The sequence below is a fragment of the Vidua macroura genome, chromosome 16 (assembly GCF_024509145.1).
Source record: "Vidua macroura isolate BioBank_ID:100142 chromosome 16, ASM2450914v1, whole genome shotgun sequence".
Taxonomy (NCBI): domain Eukaryota; kingdom Metazoa; phylum Chordata; class Aves; order Passeriformes; family Viduidae; genus Vidua; species Vidua macroura.
The window spans coordinates 6182884-6206336 of record NC_071586.1 but is presented as its reverse complement, the minus strand read 5'-3'; the positions used below and the strand labels follow the sequence as shown (position 1 = coordinate 6206336).

General features: G+C 40.3%; 1 protein-coding gene across 1 annotated transcript in view; it reads left to right on the top strand.

The window, feature by feature from the left end:
• GRIN2A (glutamate ionotropic receptor NMDA type subunit 2A) overlaps positions 1-23453 on the top strand; it is a 156842-nt gene that overhangs the window by 123009 nt on the left and 10380 nt on the right. Inside the window, 2 exon segments of the mRNA XM_053991981.1 lie at positions 3857-4017; positions 17294-17481. Coding sequence (XP_053847956.1) covers positions 3857-4017; positions 17294-17481 — 349 coding nt within the window.

Genomic DNA, 23453 nt, shown 5'->3' with positions numbered 1-23453 from the left:
ACTCAATGTTGTCCCATTCAGGAACTATGTTGCACTCTATCAGCTGGTTCACCAGATTTGCTGATGTGATGATAATGTGTTATTTACCCCTCAGTCCTCTAAGACCTCCTTACAGTTTCCTCATCCCTTGAAATGTTGCTAATGAATTTGTGAATGCCATGTCATCAGAGTGTCACCCAGAAATACATGGCGCAGCATGTTCTGGAGTTAGGAGGGGTGGGTGTTCACAAACTCAAATGATTCAGCAAATGAGAGGAAAATTATATTTTGACATTCTTGTGTGTGCAATAGATGTTCAAAAGCTTTGTCTTCAGAAAAAGGTACAGAAAATGAGTCCAAAGTATCCAGCAAAGACTGAAATTCGTGGCTTTTGTACTTTTGAGACCTTTTGTGCCTATTTCATGCAATGAAAGAGGAAAAAATTGCTGAAGGAGGGTAGGTAGCTGTGCACAGAACTGTCTCACAAAGTGTTGGCCTACTGGAGTTCTGCCACAGATAGGAATTGCCTCAGGTACACATGGTCCAGGAGCCTCTCTTCAACTTTAACAGAAAACCTTAATGATGCCACTGACAGGCTCCTTATTTTTGCAAGATTCACAGTGTTCTTGTAGCCTTGGCTTTCTGTTCCTGTGCCCTAGGATGACACAGGCTGTGCAGTCACTGAGATGTGTCTGTGTGACAGCAGAGCAGCGAGGATGGGCAGGGAGGGAGAGCCTCTGAACCCAGCCCCCCTCACCCCTGCCCAGTATCAAAGCCTTTCTGTGCTTGCTGAGGGTGGGCAGGCCCAGCTGTCCCTGCACTGCAGCATCTGATGATCATAAGGACAGTTTTGGAGGGACTGATAGCTGCACCTTTGTAGGATAACAAGTCAGAATGCCACGTTCCCATCTGGTAAAAGAGGAAAGGAAAGGGTTCAAATATGGGTGTTCCTCTGTCACTCCAAATGACTTGTGATTCCTGCTCTCAGCAGGACATTATTTACTGTTTTCTAGTATTTTAGTAGTGTTTCTCTTAAAAAACTCCAGTTCCTTAAAAAACTCCAGTTTAACAAACAGTTGCTCTCAACACCAGCCTTTTCAGGCAAGCAAGTAAATCTTCAAGTCAGTATGTAATGTTTCTGGAAGATCACTTTGCTGACTTAATGAAATAGCCAGTTTTATTAAGGCATATAGAAAAAAAAAAAAAAAAGCAAAAGACTGGAGTTGTGTTGCCATGTGCTGCAGTTCTGCCAGGTGGCAGAGCAGGGGGAGACAAGAATGAATTGGTCACTCTTCAGAATAACAGCAGATCTCTCCACTATGACTCAAACAAGGGCCTTGTGCATTCAGTTCAAGAATTCTGTCCATGATTTAAAAGATCAGCTTTTCATGAAATGTCTAGGAAGAAAATTATTTCCTTGCAAACATGACATATTTTGTTTCTCATCATGGGGCTTTAGGGAAAATGAATGCATGTAGAGGCTTGATCTTTTTTTGCTTTTCTTGTCTCTTGTCTGCCACACAGATCTTTGCTGCAGTCACAAACAATAACAGTCCTGTGTGCTTCTCCAGGACATGGCAGTTCACAAAACAGAAGTTTAATGTTGTTGATGAAAACTTTATTCAACTCAGATATGAGTGCAGTGTTAGTAAAAAGATTTAAACCACTTTCTTCTTTACAAGTAGTCTTTGAGCAGGCAGTAGTACCAGAAGATAGTTTCAAAAATAATCTTCTTGTGAGTGATAAAATTTGTTGGTTGGTGCCAAGAAATTCCAGTCTGTAGATGGGGTATGGAACTATTAATTTGCTTTTTAACTCTGTGACTTTTGAATGAACTTGGGCTTTTTATTCATCCTTCTGCAGAAATATTTTTGTCTTCCATGAACGTTCAATTTGAACCGATGTGTTAATTCTTTCAACTATTCCTATGAGAGGAAATGCCTCTCATAGGCAACATCCTAGATTCATGTAAATGTTCTTGAAAATGAGACTATTTAAAAACAAACTCCATTTTGAAATCACCAGAATACACCATAATGTCCCTGTTCCCCCAGTTCCCCTGCCATACTGGGAGCTGAGCTTGCAGAATGCTCACCACAGCTGAATTTCCAAAATAATCCAGCAATATAAGGAGCAGCAAGTCTCACAGGTCCTGAAATTGACAGTTCTGTTCTTTCCAGTTCTATTGACTGGCAAATTTAGGAGACACAGGAAGCCATCTCAATACATCAGAGACACATTATCCCTAGATTTAAATAAAGTTGATAGCAAGCTACATTTATATCAGTAGAATCTCTGGACATATGTTTAAAAGCAGGGTTTGTTTCAGTGCTGCATAATAAACTCAGAAACGGAGATAGCAAATATAGACTAAGAATCATGAATAGTGTACAGTGTAATTTTGGTGCATGGGTCAATTACTATGTGTAAAAGTAGTAGCAAAGTTATAATTTAAACAGTAAAGCTCTGAAAAGGGGAAATAAGGAAATGAAGACATCTGTTAGCTAAACAAATAGAGAAAAATAGAGTTCATTCCTTTATGCTTTGTCAAAATATGCTTAATTAAAATGAAGCATTTAATTGTAGTTCTGTAACAAGAAAATGGTGTTGTAGCAATAATTTCACAGTCAAGGTTTGATGGAATTGAAAATACTCCCATTTTTTGTATAAACCCATTTGGATTCTCTTTGCAAATTGGTACTGGATCTTGGGAATTCTTGATGTCCTGAGACCAAATGTTAAAAAGAGGAAAATTTCATATGGAGCCCCAAAGGAATCAGCAGCTGTATAAATATTCGGCATCTCTTGCAGCACAGGATATATAGATTGCTCTTCTAACTTCAGCAATAAAAACAGAGTGCATTTAGAGTGGAATTCATGAGTGACTGCTTTTATCAATGCTCAATTCAATTTCCTCATTAGCCAATAATTCCTCTAATCTGAGTGACCTTTTTCATTTGTTTCTTAAAGAGACATTTTAATCCTAAATTGTCACTTGGGTTTTAAAGGAAGATGTTGAAAAGGTGCATATAAAATTTTCAGGTCTGTTAGCAAAAAGTTTATGTGAGATTATTTGAAGGATTGCCAAGTGTGAAGCCTGAATGTGCCCTGAGCTATTGCCATTCCTTTGCAGATCCCCCCTGGCTGGTTCATCTGTGCTGATGCAATAGTGATAGAGAGAGTAAAATTGTAGAATAAACCTATGTGTCCTCAAGCAAATGGTTCATAGTTTGAAATGGTAGGGTTGAACAGGGACTAGGATTACAGGTGTGGGAGCTCTAGAAGCCCTTCTCATATCAACCACTGAGTTGCTGAGCCCCTGTGGAAGCTGCCAGAGTTTTTATTCCCCTCCAGTCATGGGTGGAAGGAAACTCCCTCACTCTGCCTCTCCCTGGCACAGATTCCTGCAATCCCTGGCACCCTCCAGGACTGGGCATTGGGCTCCCTGTCGAGTACTGTGGATGATCCTTTTCCCATCTTCCTGATGGGGAATCACAATGTCCCAGCTGAGATGGAAGTGTGAAATGACTATCAAGAAAACACTTTTCCTTTGGTTGCAGTTTGCCAGTGTGTTTGGATTCCCTAGAGAGGTGCTGGCAGATGAGGATCTGCTCCAGTTTCTGCTGTCCTGCCATAGTGGAAAGCATGGGAGAGAGTCACATTTGAGTGGCAAAATGGAGCTGGTTTTACCGGGGATGTAGATGATGTTCAGTTGGTATGAAGACAGTTTCTGGTATAATAGGCCTGAATTGACCACAGCGTTTGCCTAGAAGAAATTTGAGGCAATTTACACAACTTCTGTCTTTTTCAACCTGAAATTGCTCTTCACATTTTGAATGCCTGAAACACTTTGCTTATCCCCTTTCTTTATCTCTAGTTTCAAAGGCCACATGATTATTCACCTCCTTTTCGGTTTGGAACGGTCCCAAATGGAAGCACTGAGAGGAACATCCGAAACAACTACCCTGATATGCACCTTTACATGACCAAGTTTAACCAGAAAGGAGTCGAAGATGCCTTGGTCAGCTTGAAAACTGGGTGAGTTTTTTTCCCATGGTTTTTAAAAAATGCTGTAAATTTTTCAGAAACAGAGAACTATTGATCTGTGCTTTCTGTGGTACTGAACAGACTCATGTCAGGCTGCTGTGTAGTACATGGCACTTTTTTTTTTTCAACTGCACGGTACAGTTACCAAAAAGGAAAATGATTGACTGTGATTTCTATGGTTGTTTTAAAATTACATGGTAGCTTCAATGTCCTATTAATGTGTATTGGATTTGAAGACAGTGCAGTCTCTTGTTATCTTTGCAGTGCTGCCTAATCCTGCTTCTGACAATCTTGGTAAATATTCTGGTAAATGTTATTGTCCTTCTTTCTTAAGATCTGAGATTTAGTCTTGAGGGCCAGCCATCCTTTTCTCTCTGAAGTAGCCCAATCTGCCTGGTTGGACAAAGAGACAAATTTCCATTATTAATCCTCCAAAGGTATGAGAGTGACTCATTGCTCATATCATCATTCATCTGGGTGACAGTAATCTGCTAGCTCTAAACATTTAGGCTTGATAGCAGCACAATTATATTTGTTAATAATATAATATCCATAATAATATTAATTTCTCAATGTAGACTTTTTAGGTTTTGTTTTGAGGTGAGAAGTTACTTTAGTGGGTTTAAATATATTTACTCTAGGAGCTATTTCAATGAACATCTCTCCTTATTTATGGTGAACACAGGACACGTTTCTTCCTATACTAAAATACCCTGTTTTGATCCTTTTTGGGGAGCTGCTTCTCCTTTTAATTTTTACTCCCCTTCTGCCAAACCTGTATGAGAGTGTAATGTATTACTTAAGCAAAACACCTTGAAATCCTGAAATCTTTGCTTAGAGTGAAGACTCCCTTCTTTAAAAAGTTCTCCTTCCAGCTGTTTCCTTCTCTTCTGTCTCCTTGCTGCTGTCTGGACTCTGTCTGCCCTCATTTCTGCAGGCATTCTCAGCTGGCACTTCCCAGGCCTGGTTTGTCCCATCCCAGGCCAGATGTGTAACATTGCGTGAGATCAGCCTTGCCCAGGGGCTTCCAGACTGCAGCTCCTGCTCTGACTGAGCCTGTGCAGGTCACATTTCCTGGGTGACAGCTGAATTATGCATTAGAGATAGACAGCTGGATCCTACTGGTCCTGCTGGGAATTTTTGAAGAAGGAGATGTCCTGATTTCAGCTATTTGTAGGACTTGTTCTGTTGGATGGACAGTTTATTTAGGGGATGTACACTGCTTGTACTTTTCACTAACCATTTGTGCTACTGCAAGCCTTGAAAAACTGCTGTTAGCTTGAAAATCAGGCCACTCCTCAGACACTTAAGTGTGAAAAGAGGGGGGCCAGCCTGACTGCAGGGCTGTTCAGGATGTTCACTGAAACTCAAGCTGCCTGCTCCTGGGCCAGCTGATGGTCCTTCTCAAGAGCTTTGCTCCTTTTGACAGCATCAGCTATTCATTTTTGACAGATTCCTTTTCCCCTGCTGAAGTTTCTTCCCTCTTCTGAGTGATTGCTCTGTGTGGATACCCCCAGGTGTCTGCCTTGCTCCCCTTGACTGATATTTCTGTAGCAGATGGTACAAATAAACTTCTGGGTCAATACAAGTAACTGCTACCTCCAGCTGTGCTCCTTGGGATTTTGTCTGGTGGCACCAGCAGAAGGATTGAACAGCAGCATGTCAGCTGCTTTCAGACTCATACTCTTCAAAAACAATTTTTCATTTTTTCTGCCAAAATTTCTGTTCTTCAGCATACAGAATTGTATCTTCTTTCTCTCCCTCATGATTTCATTGACCACATTCTTTCTCTCTTCAATGTAAAATTTGCCCTTTCATCTTTAAATAAACTTGATGAAGTCTAGTTGAGACATGTTTCATTTCCTTCTCTCCCTGATTCACTGGATTCCATGATATTTAGTACATCTGGTCCCATGGAGTCTGTGTTTCTATGGCTCTTTTGAGGATGACTCATCTCTTCTTCCTCAAACTGCTTCTGCTTTCAAACAAATATATAATTTCTATTTTCCTCTTCTGTGTGTGTATTCTGTTCACCTTATTACAGCTAATTTGTCTCTTTTCATCTTTATCTCTTTTCAAAACTATTCTTGTACTTTTATCTTTTTTTTTTTTTTTTTTTTTATCCTTGGGGATACAACAAGCAACTTCTCTTATCCATGGTAAGACTTGCTGCTTCTGCACAGCTTTTTGAAAATGAACTATCTGATAATTTTAGTCTTAGTCTATAGACTGAGAAGGACTTGCAAAGAATCTGGTTGATAATTGCTGCTGTGAGTTAAAATAAATATGAACTGTGTTATCCCTGAAGTGTTTGTATAACCTGTATTTCCAATCTCACTTTAAAAACTACTTTTGCTTAATTGGAGACATGAGGTTTAGTCCCTTTTAATTACTTTTATATAGTGTTTGGTTCTAATTTCAAGATGGAGCAAAAAATACCAGCAGTGAAGCAATGCTAATGACTGAATAATGCCATACATTGTGATCTAAACAAAATGAAATTGTAAAGTAGCATCTTGTCACTGTTCAGTCTGGTTTTGCTGTATCTCAAACAAAGTCTTTCGATCAACTTTAATTAGCATTAATGCCTTGAGATGTATTGGAAATATCTTGATCTTTGAGACCGTTGTGTTTAATACATAATGTTATTGAGTTGAAGTGGAAGGAGAAAGTGGGAAGACAAACATAAAATTTCACATGCAGAGATTTCTGAAAACAAATTAAAAACCAAACTGCTGTGTGCTTTCTTGCTTTCTTTCTTCTTGCTTTCTTTCAAGAAGTGGAAAATCATCTGCTTCTGTCCAGAAAAAGCTTGGGGGGGAGAAATAGGGATAGAAATATGTATGAAATAAATGGTATTCCTGCCTTTATTTCCAGGTCAGGTGTAAGGGTTAGATAAGACTTGTGCTGGAGTATTGCTGTACATGCAGAGGTGAATGTGCTCATGTCTGTGTCTGGGAAGCCTTGAAAGCACACCCAGCCCCTTTCTGATTTCATCTTTGAGAGGTGAAGCTGGTACTGTTTCAGAAATTAACGTGCAAGGAAAGCATCTGCCTTTGTTTTTTTTAATTAGAACAAGCAACTTCCTTGCATGGGCAATAGGCTTGGACCTATCTTGTTCCATTAGCATCAAAAATGTTTGAGATTATCACCTGGGAAATGCTGCAAATCAAAGTGGAAATGAGATTTTTGTGTTAGTCTGACATTGACATTCCACCTACTCCCTCAGGTGAATCCCCATAGGGGGTTCACTGCAGCTTGTTCATGAAGGCTGTTCAGGGGTGAAGGCAAAGTTATCAACTTTATTGGTTTTTCCTTTTTGATATGAAATCAACCTTTGTTTCTGAAAAGATCTTAAAAAAAATTCTGTAAAGACTCAGTAATATCCATCTCTTGTAACTAGGGTCTTATTTCTATTTTCTTCCATTTCTCAGGAAGCTGCTGAAACACCATTTGAACAGCAGAAATTTATTAATTTAATGTGTCAGTGTGCAACCAGGTCTGTTAAAAAGGAAGATCTTGTTATTGAAGCACTACTTAATAATTTTCAAAATGGCAAAATATTGCCCCTCCTTCAATGCAGTTTGCTACTGAAAGCAATCTTATAAGCTTGTCAAAATGTGTACTTGTGTTTTTCACTAAATTTCACGCATTTAAGGGATCAGGTGGTCCACATGTGCTGTGCTACGTGCAGAGCTTGGGATTGCTCCTTAGGCAGGACCAAGCAGCTCAGGGCTTCTGTAGGGTTTTGTTCCTTAATGAGAAGAGAAATGGCAGTTGTTGCCCTGAGCATTGCTCAGAAGAGCAGAGTCTGTTAGGCATTAGCTAATGTGTTCTTGGTGGGAGTGCCCAGCTCTGCCAGAGCCATGGAGGCTCCTCTGAGCTCCTGAGATGTTTATTGATCAAATACAGCCTTGAAAATGCATTGCAAGCATTTCTGTCCATGCTGCATTTAATTGATCTACATTTCTGGAACCCTGTGTACCAGGGGGACAGATCCTATTGATTGTGCTTTTTGAAGAGAGAATAAATTCTCAAATAGGAAGCCATTAATTACTGTGTTATGTTTGCAGTGGCTCTTTGGGTGTGCTTCCTTCTGTTTGCCTGGCTATATTTTTCCTGAAGGGATTATAGTTAAAGGATGTCATCTTTTTGCAGGCAAAGCGACCTTCCAGTTGCAGTTCTCTGGTGTGGGTTGTATGAGCTCATAGCTCTTGAGTTTGCACGCAGTGTTTCTATTTGTGGCTGTAAAACTGTCAAGAGGAGAAATTGCAATGGCAATAAACTGGAAATTCATTTCATGTTCTCACCTTTGCCCCAGCACATCTACAGTGGCATATAGTCTGGGATTTAACTGCTAATGGCTGAAATGAGAAAATTTAATTGGGAGAGGCTCTTTTTACTGTAGGGATAAAATGGGAAATGTTTGCTTGCCTGTTGCCCGTCACTTCTTTTCAAGGGAGCTGCAGGAATGAGTCCCTGGTGTTCCCCAGGCAAACAGCCCCATGTGCAGCTGCAGATCCCCTGGCTGTCATGAGTGCTTTACAGCTTTTATTGCCAGCCACAGCTGTGACTGTGTGTTCAGGGATTTGATGCTAAAGTTTACTTGGGACTTCATCTGCCTTGCTGTTAAAGACAGCAGTGCTTGTGTTGATACACATCAGTTGAGCACCTTATTCCCACGTCCTCTCTGACATGCTGATGGAATTACAGAGCTGCTTGGAAAGGCTGCTGTGGTGACAGCATGTTTGCACTGCCACAGCAGCAATGGCCTCAGCTGTGCTGGGTTATCAGATGTGAAGGGTTACATCCCCATGATTTATGAGCTGCCCCTGAGGAGCTGCTCTCCGCCTGCAGGCTGTTCTGAGCTGTCACTTTGACAGGGACACGTGATGGTTGTATCCTCAGCATCCTTTAATGACGAGTTATAATGCCAGCAGAAACACCTGGAAGCAGTGCAAATGGCATGAGGAGTTATTTCCTCCCTGCAAGCCCACTCTCCCATGTGAAAAGAACATGATTATTAACATGTTTTATAGAATCTTACAGCACTAAGCAGAGCGAGCGCACGAGAAGACCCCAGAAGGCCCCAATGGCCTTTTAACCCCATCTGTGAGTTTATTGGCCTGAATTGGATTTTTGTTGCTCTCACAGTGATTATAAATTATCCAATTCACAGCCTCACACACTCTGTTATTTGTTGAACAAATACAACCAGGTCAGAGGCTGAGCTGGCAGCCTCTGCAGCGTGGCACAGGCATAACCAGGAGGCAAACATCCCTGTTTCCATTAGCTGCAGCACAGTTGGGATTGTGCCCAGCAGGTGCTGCAGCTAATTAGGACTGCCAATTAAGCAGTGATGTGCCTAAAGTTAAAGTCAAACCCAACTTGTCTTTTAGGCAGCCAGCTGACATCTCTCCACTTCAATGCAAAACCAATTTTAATATTTTTTATTTTTACAGAAAAAAATATCATCAACATTTTGACCAAAGTAAAAACTTCCTAGTTTTTGTTTTTTCTGTGGTTCATACCTTTTCACCTCATAAGAGGAGGGCAAGCTGTGAGAGAAGTTGCCTGTTTGAAAGAAAAGTGATATATTTTAATTTTTCACTAAAAGCACACATTCTTCATTGTTCTCATGGGGATACATTAGCAGCTTACAGCTAGAACTCACAGAAACGTCCAAATCTTTAATCAAATTTTTAAGGGTTAACAGGGATGGTTAACTCTGTTAAAACCCAATTTTTAACAGGCGTTGTTGACTCTGAAGAGTGTTTGAGGGAGAAAGGAAAAGGCCTGTAGGCAGCATGAGATATCTGTAGTCATAATAATTTATTGCTTGCAACCCTCCAGGATACCTGCTATGATACAGGAAGAGAGAGCACCATGTATGGGTGCTCTCATCCTAGAAACACAGGGAAAGCATCAAAGAGCACTGAACAAAGATCCTGAACTACCTGGGACAGCCAGGTGTTTGCTGTGCTCCAGGGTGTCTACTTACCACTATCAGTTTTGACAGTAAGCACTAAATTATTGTACAAATACGAATACACTTTCCTTAAAACTGTCTGAAGGAGCTAAAAGGTGAATAACTGTTTCCTTCCTGACCTTCTGTAAAAAAAAAATCTCTGTTAAACAGTTTGGCCCATTCAAGGTTTTCTGTCCTGGCTGACCAAGTTCAGACAACTTCTGCAATCAATAACTTCATTTAATTTGGCATCAGATGGCTGGGGTAACTTAATTTCAATTTACATTACGATGCTTTTTGTGGTGGTTTAATCTAATGTATGTTTCAGTGTTCACTCTAATGTTAATTTTGGCATTGTGCTCTGCAGGGAATGATTTCAAATGGATGCTCCAGCTGTAGCCACACGAGCTAAGGATTGGAAAGCTGGTTTGCAACTGGGCAACTGCTGTCTGTGCCAGAGGGCTGCAGAGAAGTGAAAACATTTAAATTTGCTGTTCCATCTAGGAATATTTTTCAGAGGGATCTCTTCAGTATCAATTCTGAAATCTAGTTCTTAAAAGAAATGTGTGGCTTAATAAGCACAGCTTTCATTTCACTGCTGAAGTGAGCAGAGTTCAGCACTACAAGCTGCCAGCTCAGGCTTAAAGACTCCTATGGCATTTCCACTCATGGCAGGATTTTCTGGCATCAGTTTTTCTGATGGCCAATTCCTGTTTCCCCATAACTTGCTGGCTTTCAGGAAATGCAATTATTCTCATATTCTTATAATTCTTACATTTTTGGGAATTTCCTTCTTCCGGCCAGAAGGTCACTTCTTTTGCCACCTTTTTTTTAAGGAAAGAAAAACGAACGACCCTGTTTCTCCTGTTCATCTGGTGCATAGAAACTTTCCTGTAGGAAAAAATAATTTTTAGTAATTTATTTCCAATTCCTTTACTCAGTACCTGAGTGCTCTTCTGGAGGTTTTTTGGTTTTTTTTTGTTTTTTTGATTGTGTTTTTGGTTTTTTTAAAGATTACTTCCTTTGTCTGCATTATAGCTTTTTTTAGGTAATGCTGTTATCTAATATCTTTAAATATTGCAAATAGCCTGGAACTAAAACGAACAGGTGGAAGTAGCTGTGTGCCATCTAACCCCCATTCTTTTCAGAAGCTATTCTGAGTTTTAGTCTTCATTTCATTTGGGGTTGAGATCAGGTACTTGGTGAGCTGTGCTGAATTTATCCTTCATTATACTATTGTAACTGGGACAAAATCTTTAATCTAAAAATACATTCCCCCCACTCAGCTCTTCAAGTTTTGTGTTTTGATAAACTGATGCGTTGCAAAAACTTCTTGGCTTGGCTTCTGAGATGTGAAGTGGGACAATCTTCCTTTGTATAAATTAATCATAAAGGCACACTAAATTTTCCATTATTTTGTTGCTAAGGGAAACGTTACAGGGACTGGGAAGGTGTTTGGGCAGAGGGATGGCGGATGGGAGCCCCCGTGAGTGAGGAGGGTGAATGTACCCATGCAGATAACCATAGCCAAGGGAGGTTCTCTGTGGCTTTCCTGGCAGCTGGGATTGCCCTGGCAGGCAAGGTGAAGCCTCCACAACCTCTCATGGTGGTGCTAATGTCTGTCAGAACCTGCTCTTTCAAATTTTGTCTGTGTTTCCTGTGTGAAGATTGAAGTGAGGATAGTTTAAGCTGAGAGAAGAGTTGAAAGCTGTTCTGTGCTCATGAGCTCATCATTTAACTGTGTTATACTTTGCTCACCTGCGTTGTTGCAGGGGGTGGTTGTTCAATTTTCCCCTAATGAATTGGCAATATCAAGATGTCAAGAAATCCACTCAGCGTGTGTGAAGTTCAGGTCTGTGAGGAGCCATTTGAATATGTACTGAAAGATAAAGTCACTGCTGGTGATGAAGTGCATCAGATAACCTGAAATGCATTTTAGTCAAAACTGTGTAAGAGAAATCAACAGTCTTTCATGCTAAAGGTTAAATATCTGCTTTTGCTCCAGCAGTATCAAAGTGTCACTTCAGAGACTTTCATGGAAGCCTCATCTTCAGAGCAGCATTCTTTCCCTTTGATTGCTGTGTCATTCCACAGTGACCTTTCAGCGCTGGATCCCCAGGACACAGAGACACAAATGATGCTCTTCCTCATTGTTCACTCTTGACATACTTTCTTTTATCCCTTCTGTGGACAAAGAAGGGATGAAATGAAAGTTTATAATGTAAACCCATCAGATCTTACAGACAGTGTGTTTGTACTTGCTGCCTTCCCAACACTGCTATTGATGATCTCTAAAAATATATGCTTAAATTTAATCCAGCCTTAAGTGAACACCATGGTTTTTTTTTTTTTTTTTTTTTGCCTAATGTCATTGTGGCTCCAGAACTACTGATCAGATTGGCATTTTAGATTTTTACTTCTCATTCCATCAAGAGAACAAAATAATTGAAGGATCATGTAGTTGGTTAAGGAAGCAAAGGACCATTTTTCAATTGTGTTATACTTCTGTTGTTAAGGGAGAAGTGACTAATAAAGGAGCATTTGTCTCATCTTCCTTTTCAGTTTTCATCATAGGAATTTTATGAAAAGCTGTGTCAATAATAAAGATGGGGAAAATTATAGGGAAGCGTTTTCAACTTTTCTGAAATTGCTTTTCTGTACCTTTTTCTTTAACTTAAATTTTCTCTACACAGGCAATTTTGCATGTGTGCAGCAATGCTTGAGAATGAGTTTTTGCAATAGCTATTCTGATTTTTCAACTCTTATCCTTCTTGATGAATCATAAATGTTTAGTTATCGGACTGTCCACACTTATTTTTCACTTCAAATTATTACATTCAGTAATGCCCTTTTGGGTTTTTCTAGAACTATTCCAATTCATTATTTCATACCACCTGATGTTCTCTGATACTGTGAGATAAAATTCTTGGTGCTTGCTTGATGATGAAGGACATTTGCCTTTGTAGTGACTGTTATATAAATATTCCTTTGTAGTGACTGTTATATAAACATTCCAAACAGTTTATTTTTCCTGCTAGCCAGGATTATTGCAGTAGTTGTGAGGAAGTTTGCAGGCCACAGCTCTGTGGTCCTGCTGCCCTGCACTGGCTGGAGGTGCCGGTGTCTGACCAGTTCACTGCAGTTATGAACCTGCTCTCGCATTCCAGCCTTGGCAGCTCTCTCTCAGCTCTCTAGTATTTCTTACCAGTTTATCTGAACCTCCACAATGTGGCAAAGCATTTCACTCCCTGGTGTGGCTGCACTGAGCTGACAAGTGAATTGTTCATTTGTACATGACTGAGGCTTGCAGGAGGCTCTGAGCCCCTGTGGGTCGTGGTCAGTGCTCGGCGTGGAAGCTGCTCTGCACTGAGGGTGTGACCTCAGCAGCAGCGTGCTCAGCTTGCAGCCCACTGCACTTTTGCTGCCACAGGAATCAACACCTGGGGCTTGCCAGTCTCTGTAGAAAGAAAAGGGAGAGCTGGAGGTCCAGGCTTCCCAGTCCTGCCTGGAGAATGACAAGACAAGGATGGGCTCCTGTGTCCAGCAGTCCCTGCCATGTACCCAGCGTGGCTGTTCCATCAGAGCCCAGCAAAACAGCAGCTGTGGCTTTTCCCACACAGATATGGCAGGAAGGAATGTCCCCTGTGTTCCCAACAGCCTTCTGGCCTGCGCACATCCCTACATTGTCTTCTTCCAGGGCTGATCTAGCTGCCAGCTTTGCCAACAGCTAAGAAAGGGTCACATTTTTAGATTTGCCCAGATTTTGCTGTCTCCATTTTTGGAAACACTAATTGAGAAATGTTTATAGTTATCTGAAAGTTCTTAAAAATTTGGAATGCCAGAAATTCACCTCCTAGTGATGGAAGAGTTGGGTGCCCTAAAATCTGAGAGCTTCAGTTGGGGCTTGTTCCTCCCTGCCCACGCTGCAGGGGTACAGTGTGTTCTGGAGCTTTGCAGGAACAGTACTTCTGTAATCAGCACACGATGAAGAGATGATTAAGCCTTGAGAGGTTATAAGAGTTATGCTGGAAATGCATAAAATATATTGTGAATATAAGTTTGTATTTGTGGACGCCAAGAGTTTTTCAGGGCAATCAATTTTTGATTTACAGTTAAGACATTGGGCAGCGACTGACAGCAGAACCTTCAGCTCTCAGCATCTGTCAGGGAAGTACCTCATGTTTTTAAATTGATTTGTGTAATGGGATTTGTTGTGACCTTATAGAAGTAGTATAGAAAAAGTCCTCAAAAGTAAAGCCTTCTGCATCCTCAGAACCTGTTCCATGTGTGAGCACTGCACTGATCCCAGACTCCTGGGAAACTGGGGGGGCGCTTCCACAGTGAGTGAGTGAAACTCACTCTGTGCTTTGTCTTTCTGTCCCAAGGTTTTCCTGCAGTGCTCAGTAACTAAGGAGGAAAACTGCATGTGAAGAGTGTAATTTCAGAGGCAGCACAAGGATTTTGCCCTGGAGTCTTTAGCAAAGAGATCTTCTTCCTTTGTATTTCTGACTGAGACTGTTTTGACAGAAGAATAGCTGACTCTTTATATTTTCTCTGTGTTTAACAGCATATGTTTTATGTGCTTGCATTGCAAAACTATAAATCCCAGAACAAACAGATGACAAATACCCATGGAGAGAGCAACACCGCAAAATACCTTCCAGTCCCTGAGCCGTGAGCATCCTCTGAGAGGGGAAGAGTTCCTTCCCCTTCCCCTTCCCCTTCCCCTTCCCCTTCCCCTTCCCCTTCCCCTTCCCCTTCCCCTTCCCCTTCCCCTTCCCCTTCCCCTTCCCCTCCCCTCGTTCCCCCCCTCCCCACAGATATCTGTGGGTGTCAGCGAGCAAGGCTGAGCTGTATTGATTTGGGTAATTGTCTGCTGTAGATCAGAAAAGCTACAATATCCTGAGGGTACAGCAGGCAAGTTTGTGGGGTTTTTTTTCCACTGTGAGGACATAGATTTTTCGTTTTGGTCTTCATACAAGCAGAGATTGTCTATAAAATGCTGCATCAAAGCCCATAATTTAGAAAACTCTGATCTTTTGTTGAGTGTTGCAGGCTTGGGCAGTGCCTCAGCACTCTCTTGACTCTTTCCAATTTAATTACCCCCAGTGCCAGGTTGCCATCCATGTTTTATTTATGGATTGAATTTGTGACATTGCCTACCAGATGTTTAGTGGTTTTCTGCATATTAAATTATCCATTTAAAGGAAGGAGGAAACCAGATTTTGAGCATTGCTGGAGCTAATCTGACTTTTAAACTGAAGGTTGCACCAACTGAATTTTAGGGAAGAGGAAAAAAGCAAGAGAACTGATGGCCCAACTATTTTTTTTTAATGGTTGCATGAACCACCTGTACTCTGAATTAACCACTTCACTAAATTTCAATTAGATGACTTGAATGGTGACTGTTGGGATAAATATCCTTGAAGAAAAGCAATAAAGAACAGTAATTAGTGGCAGGAAGTTCCGTTTTCCATGACAGCAGACAAAATCCAACACTTAATTCTCTCCTGGTATTACTCTTGGTTTAATGTGGGATAGACACATGTTTCTTGAGTGCCACATTTTTGGTATTTGATTTAGTGTTCTGAAAATGTTAGGGTTCTTGTTGATTGATTATTTATGAATAAACTTTGCATTATGATATGCATGAAAGCTCATTGGGGCTTTTTTCCTCTTAGTAGTCAAAATGTCTAGGTCTTGCTCCATTCTGTGGGTATAAATGAAAAGCTTTATCAACATAAACTGGTTTAAGGTTAGTAGCAAGCGTGACTCCAAAACTTCATAGCAGCAGAAGTCACAACTGGTGCATCCTGATATAATGTAATTGAAGCTGATGCTGTTGTACCTGTTTGTGCCACAGTACATTTATTTTTATAGCTGCCTTTCTGTGGAGACAGGCCCCAACTGTTGGTGGGCAGTGTTGTGCCAAGCTGTGTCAGCTGCAGCCCATCAGATGGTTTCAGCAGTGCTGCAGGTGATGCTCTGTGCCTCTGCAGAGCAGAGCTGGCAGTGCCTGGGGCTGCACAGCCCATGGGGGAGGCAGTATGGAGACTCCTCCACATCATCCAGCAAAGCCAATTGTGTGGCCGTGTCCTTCCTGCTCCTCTGACTTCCTAGGGGATCACAAAGATGCTGGGAAGGGAGGGTGTGTTCCTGGGAATGGGGTGGCTTTGCTTTTGTGTGTCATTCAGGTGAGGTTGGTGCTGAGGCCCCAACAGCTTTTTCCTCTTGCTGTTGTAGGCTGCTGCTCTTTCTGCAAGTAGTAAACATCTTAAAAGGTTTTGGCTGCAGATGAGGACAGTAATGCAAAATAAAGCTTTATCTGCTTCTTTTTGAAGCTTGCAGATGAATTTTTGGCAGTGTAAGAATGCCTTTTCTTTGCCTGGGATCTGCTGCTGTCAAGTGATTGTCCTTCCAAATGGCCTCCTCTTCTTTATGTGCCTTTTCACTGCCTTCACTTGTGAAACATCCATGCACCTGCCTTCCAACTTGTTTTATGGTGCTTCTGAGAAGTATCCGTGGAGGACATTACTTCTTCTCCTTTCTTTACTGGACTTGTTTTCCACTCTTATTGTGTTCCCTGTATTCTTCAGAGAATGGGATTATCCCATTCTTCCATTTTTAGGTAGATGGAGTAAAAGGCTTAAACTTTTTCACAAGTTTCTTTCTTCCTGCTGTGCTCCAGATACACGAATAATATGTTTGGAACTGTGAATCATAAAGAAATATTTTCTATCATATTTAAGTGGGATTTAGGTAGCTTTATGAGATATGCTCCAGTATATCAAGGACTTTGTCTTACCAAGGACTTAACCTCCACCTTCACTGTTTATTTTTGGAAAGAGAAGTCAAACAAAGGTGTGTATGTAAAACTGGTGAATGTTTTCAATCTCCTTCAGTATTTTAAATAAACTAATTGTCTATTGTTGCTTCAATGATACGTTCCCTGCTGTAATTTCTGTTGGTTTTGGAGACCATTTTTAATCTCAAGAGCATACCATCCCCCCATACCAAGAGCAAAGATAACAGGGCAAGACATTTTGTAGATTGGTTTCTCCTGCTCAGTATTTTTTAACAGCATCCCTTAAAATAGAAATGCAAAACTATGTGTCCTACTTTCCCCTCACTAAAATAGATGCCTTTTGTTAATTTTAGATACAGCAGAGCAGGATATGTAATTAATGATATCAAAGAATCCATATGATATTCAACAGGGTCCTAACATCAAGGACAAAAGAAGTCTGACAACAGCTGTCCCTAATGATTTGGTTTGTAAAATATTTTCTTTTATTTCAGGAAGTTGGATGCTTTTATCTATGATGCAGCAGTGCTGAATTACAAGGCTGGAAGAGATGAAGGCTGCAAACTTGTCACAATAGGCAGTGGGTACATCTTTGCCACCACTGGCTATGGGATTGCTCTCCAGAAAGGATCACCTTGGAAGAGACAAATTGATCTCGCACTCCTTCAGTTTGTGGGAGATGGTAGGGACCAAGCTTTTTTCCTTTCTTTTCTTTCTCTGTGTATGCACAGTTAATTCAGTTTTAGTAGCTCTGTGCCTGCTAGTACTGTTCTCTTGAAGTCTTTAAAATAATAATAATAATAAAAAAAAGTTAAAACAAAGTAAAATTACTTCTTGGTGCTGAAAGACAGGAGCTCTCTTCCACTCAATTCTAACTCACCTCACTGCCAAGGGCATCAGCCTCTATTTTCAGAAAGTGTTTTCATATACATCACAAAGGAAAATTGGCCTAAGTGTTAGAGAGCATTTATCCATTTATTTATTTCCTTTATTTTTGTCTCTGAGCAATTCCTTAGTAGACGAGTTATCTTTCAGCATGACTGTTTTGCTATTAAAAAGTGTTTAGCTCAGTTCTGAACTGATGTGTGAGATCCCTACTCTAGGATGGTTTCATTCAAACTGCTGGTGAAAGAATGTCTATGAAATTGAATTAGGGTGACTAGTTTAATTGTTCTTCAAAAAAATATTTTTTTATTCTAACATGAAATAGAAGAATTGTAGGTCCTCTTGGCACGTCTGCCCTGCAGTAGAAAACATGCTGCACATCTTTGATATATTTCAAAACAGCAATGATGACTCAGTCTCCACAGAGGGTATGAACTCCTTTTTGGTTGTAGAAAGCTTCGTGTTTCACCTGTGGAAGCAAATAGAAATATGGTAATTAAACATTTTCTGTGGTGTGACTGATGAAATCCTCTATCAGATTGGAATATGGTGTGTATTACATATTCTTTGGTTTTTTTACATAGCTGTGTGTGTTGAGTCTACATTTCTCTATCAGTGAAAGAGAGAGCTTTATCAAAAGATAAATATGGGTTTAATGTCACCAGTAACAAGCAATTGAGGGTAAGAATGGTGAATTTCAGTGTAAGAGGAATGGCAGAGAGCAGGACTTAGCATAGTGGCCTCCTGTTCCATAAACCACAGGACATTAATTTTCATGGGGCAGACAATGAGTGTGTAAGTCTTCCAGCACATGGATTTTACTCCTGTTGTAACATTAAACAACTGGAAGAGGCGTCATCATCATGACTGCTGCATTTTATCTGGTGTATATATGGAAATAATAGTGTCATCATATCCATCTGTTGGGTTTAGAGAGGCCGTGGAAGAAACCTCTCTAACTTGGGTGAGGGAATGGCTAGATGACCTGCAATGGCTGCCTTTCAAACATTCACATATTCTTGAATATTATTTTCTGTTTGAGTAATACTGTTAAGAATTATTAGGTGCTATAATTTGGAGCCATTTTTACATGAGGAATTTGAATCAGAGAAGTTGAATTATTGGTCCCATACTAAAGAAGAAAAACCTTCTGTAGCCTGAGGGAGGATCTGAGTTGTCTTTCTTAGTGTGGACTAACCCCTCTAGATGTAGCCAGAGCAGCACTTGGATTTTCATTCCTTTAATTTTGCATTTCTTTCATGCTTACAACTTCAGCATTTTTGATACTTCTCATCCAACACAAAAAAAAAAATTAAATCACAGAGAAAGAAAATAAATTAAATAGAAGGGAAAGCACTTGAAGATATTTAAGAAAAATCTCATCAAAATACTGAAGGTGCAGCATTTTTCTGCTTCACCTCGACTCTGAATATCAAGTACAAAACAAAGTGGGTGGGAGCGAAGTTTGAAAAGTATTACCCTGTGGTTACACTTTGACCTCTGGACTTCCATAGCATACAAATGCTTATATCTTTAACTCATTTTTAGATGCTTAAAATAATTCAAATGAATTGTCTACAAAACTCAATATGAAAACTTACAGAATAGCAATACATATAGGGAAAACCCAGGTGAATGAAACCTCATTATGAAATATCTGTGCCCTGGCTCATCTTGCCCAGAAGATAAGCAAACATGTTGAATGCACAAACCATGGGAATTGTGAATACCTTTATGGCATTTTTTCATTACCGTTAGAAGTTACTCTGAACAACCCAGGAATGCTAAAACATTACTTTTCCTCATACGAAGAATCCCTAAATTTGTTTAGAAAATGGTGTGGGCTCTAGTAAAGAGAATAGTAGTTGGATATAATAGTAGTTGGACATATAGGATGTGTAGAAATTCTTGTATGTATGTTTCTTTTAGTCCCAGAACTGTTTGATACCTTTTCTCACTTTGTCTCACAGGTCTAGATGACCATTTTCAGGAAAAACAAACCCCAACTACCACTGACTTTCCACCAAATGTGAGGGGAAAAAAGAAAAAAAAATCAACAAAAAAGCCCTAATAATGAAATTTCTTCTACTGAGTTACAAAGTCCATTGCAGGTGAACTGGAACTAAGCACCAAGAAATTAAATGTAAAGAGTAATTGCCCGGAACTAGCTCGACCTGATTTTGTAATCCATGTCTAACTTCAGTAGTTCGATGGATAATCTTTTTAGCTGTGAACTTACATAACTCTGTTTTGGTGAACTAGAAGGGATGAATCCAGAGTTCAGACCAACATCACTTTGCTGTATCACTAAAAATCTCTCTGAAGTTCTCTAGACTAAAAGCAAGTATGGTTGGGGGGAAAGTTTCATCCTAAGAGAGTACTCCTGGGAAAGCCCCAGTGGAGCCTGAATGAGGTTGTTTAAATAAATAGGCAAACACATACAAAGGCAGAAAACTTATTTCACATGTATTGCTTCTGTAGAATATATTATTCTCAAAGACTAAGCCTGTAAAACAGCAGAGCCCCGAGTAGGATTGAATTATTCTTCAGTACGTGTAACAGGGCATTCATCAGGGTATGGAATAATTTCAGTGAATGATTGTAAACTTAATGAGTTCCATAACTATAAGAAGAAAACATTCTAATGAGTTCAACAAACACAGTTTCTTCATATGAATAATATGTTAATAAGAGGAAAAACCATTTTGGATTATACTATATACTTGGATAAGACCAAGTAATTTGTGTAAAAGTATATCTGATTGCACATACAAAAAAGCATGATCTCATCTCTTTTTTACATTTACCCAGTACTGAAATGGCCTTTTGAAATATATTTTAGAGCTTCCAGTTTCCTCTGCACATGTCTTTCTCCTGTGATTTTTCTTATTTGATTTTTTCCTTGCTGCTTCTCAATCATTCTCCTATCTATGCCAGTTCACTTGCACATTGAAATGAATTTTTTGTGCAGTGGATAGGAACCTCTTCCCTCTTCCTTGCTGATGTAAAACATCCAACTGAAGAATTAATTGCTTGTTCATACAGGGGCATCTTTTTGTACTCCTCAAAGCATGATGCTGTTTCTGCATTAAACATTGAGCCCTCTTTTTTAATCTTGTTGACACTGGGAAAAATTAACTAAATACAGAGGGATGTAGGCTTGTGATAGGGATAACTTCAAGCTCTCACTGAGTAGTTTATCTATACCTTTCTACATGAATAGTGTTCCCATCCTGAGGATAGTTCTGGGGGGTCCAATTACACTGACAATTATCAATCACACTGTGAGAGCAGCTCTGAAGTCTCAGTGTAAGGAAGCAGGCTACAAGATGCCAAATTTGTTACTCTAACAAGGAGGAAAAGAGGCAGAGCAAAGACAAATGGGAATGAGTTGCTGAGGAATTTAAAGAATAGCTACTTAATTGTCTCAGATGTATAATTATGCTCAAAAGGCTTCATCCCTTGGTCTGTGCAAGTTCACATACTTAGCCCTGCTCATGGAAAGTTGAGATGAATAAGCATTTGTTAGTGTAAGATTAATTGCTTTGGAACTCTGAATCTTTTTTCTTATATAAAAGATATGAATGAAGTGCATTGCTAGTGAATTTCTGGCTTTGTTCATCTTGCTATCTGTACAGCACATCTCATTATCTGCAAAAGCTTTGAGTTGATGATTAGCATCTGCAGCTTTGTTTAAGATAGTTGATCATTGGGATGATTCTTTAAAGGCCAGTGGTGGTTGTGCTGCTTTTTTCATCTTGCTGTGGTCAGAAGATGAAACTTCCATTGTTTTTTAACAGAGAAATAAAAATATTTCTACTGAGACATAGAATCTCAATCTTCTATTGAGAAATAGAAGCACCCAGGAGTTCAGAAGCAACTCAAATGATACGGCTGCTAAGAAACAGCACCATCATTTTGTTTGGATCCCTCCGCCCACGGCCACAGGAATGTGTCAGAACAGAAATGCCGTGCGCTGAGGAATCGCATGATCCCTGCTTTGATTTCTTTTCTGAACCTCTGTAGGAGCAGCTGGGCAGGCTGACGTCCCCAGCAGCAGCGTGGTACCTGGCAGCTGTCACTGCTGTGTGCACAGAGTGGGTGAGGTGCCAGCGCTGGGAGAGGGCTCGGGCACAGCCTGCGGCGTGCTGCAGCTCCGGACGTGGCATTTGGGAATGCACCCGTGCTCTTCCAGGAACAGCAGGAACTTTAGGCAGCTGTCTGCAGGCCCAGGTGTTGCTGATACTCCTCTGGCTTGGCCTGCACGTGCCATCTAAAGAGTGATACTTTTTTTGAAAATATCCCGCTAAGTCATTTGGGAGGCATTGTTTCTGAAACCCATAGTACTCTGTCTTTGGGATTTGGTGTAGAACCACTGGTGCATAGAAAGTGAGGAGAATTTAGCTTTATCTTTCACTCTTTTTTTTTTTTTTTAAGTCTTTCTCCCATCTCTCTTTTTTCTTCTTTTTTTAAATTGTGATAAAATGAGATTACTGGACTACAAATGACAAAGCTGCTTCAGAATTTAGAGAGTAAGAGGGGTTCTGAGTGTGAATGGGATGAAGAGAAAGACAGCAAGGAGCCTTTAGCTATGAGGGATGCAGCACAATAGAGGGATAAAATACTCATGGCAGCAGAAATGGTTGGATGCAAGGAAGAGAAAAAGCTGGGTAAAGAGAGCAATTTTGGGCAGGAGTGTTGAATACCAGCCAGCTGGCCAGGTTATGCATATACTTGTCTGAGGTATTTGTAATGTATTGCACTACCTGCAGATTAAGAGCTCAGTTCAAAAGACAGTATGGGAAGAGATCTCCAGGAAGAGGGCAGATGGTGTAGCTGTATTAAGCCCTTAACCCTTGAAGCTGAAAACTTTAAAGCAATTAGAGACTCAGAGACATAAAGAAGAAAACTGGTTGTGGTCTGAGTTTCTACAGTTTCTGTTATCCCTTCCTAATAACTTTCAGTGCTGGTTAATCTTCATGTGCTTTTAGGGCAGCTTAGTACACTAAGAATTGTTTTCCTGGGTGGATAATTGCTTCCCAGTCCTTAAGGGTAGTAGGTAACTGTGGAAATGAGATTTGCCCCCTTACATCTGGAAGGGGAAAGCTCTTTGCTATTTTTTTCATATTTTAGCATAAGCTTTCCAAATCACTGTCTAGATTATAAGGAAGTGTGGCAGTGTGACTCACACGAGCTGATAAAGCCCATGAAGGAAATACGTATGTGATTATAAGGACATATTTTCGGTGTGTGCTGCTCAGGCAGAATACACCCACAATCACAGTGATTTTCTGTTTATATATTTAGTGTCCTCCTTAAGCAGTGGGTGGAACAAATGTGACTGAAGAGTGTGAGTGTATAAGTGGAGGGCGTTTGTGTAGCTGAACAAGAGTTAGAGGGATTGTAATATTGAAAGTCGTGCTTAGCAGTTTGTTAATTCATCCTTAACTAATGGGGACATGCAGAGCGAAGTCATTAGCTCACAGTAAGTTTATTGCTGTCAGTCATGTGTGTTCCTCTTGCTATTTTTGCAGGGGGAAATAACTCAGAAAATAAGACTGAGAGAGATTGTTTTGGGGGATCCAGGCTGAATTAGAAAAGTTGCTGTGCTTTTATATAATCTCTTCTCTGAAACATTCTGTATGGATCTTATAACTGGGTCAGATTGGAACTGATGAGCTTATTGAACCAAATGCACATCAATTCATTTGGCTGCCGACCCTGCTATTCAGGGGGAAACACCCTTTTATTTTACAGTCCCCAAGTGGT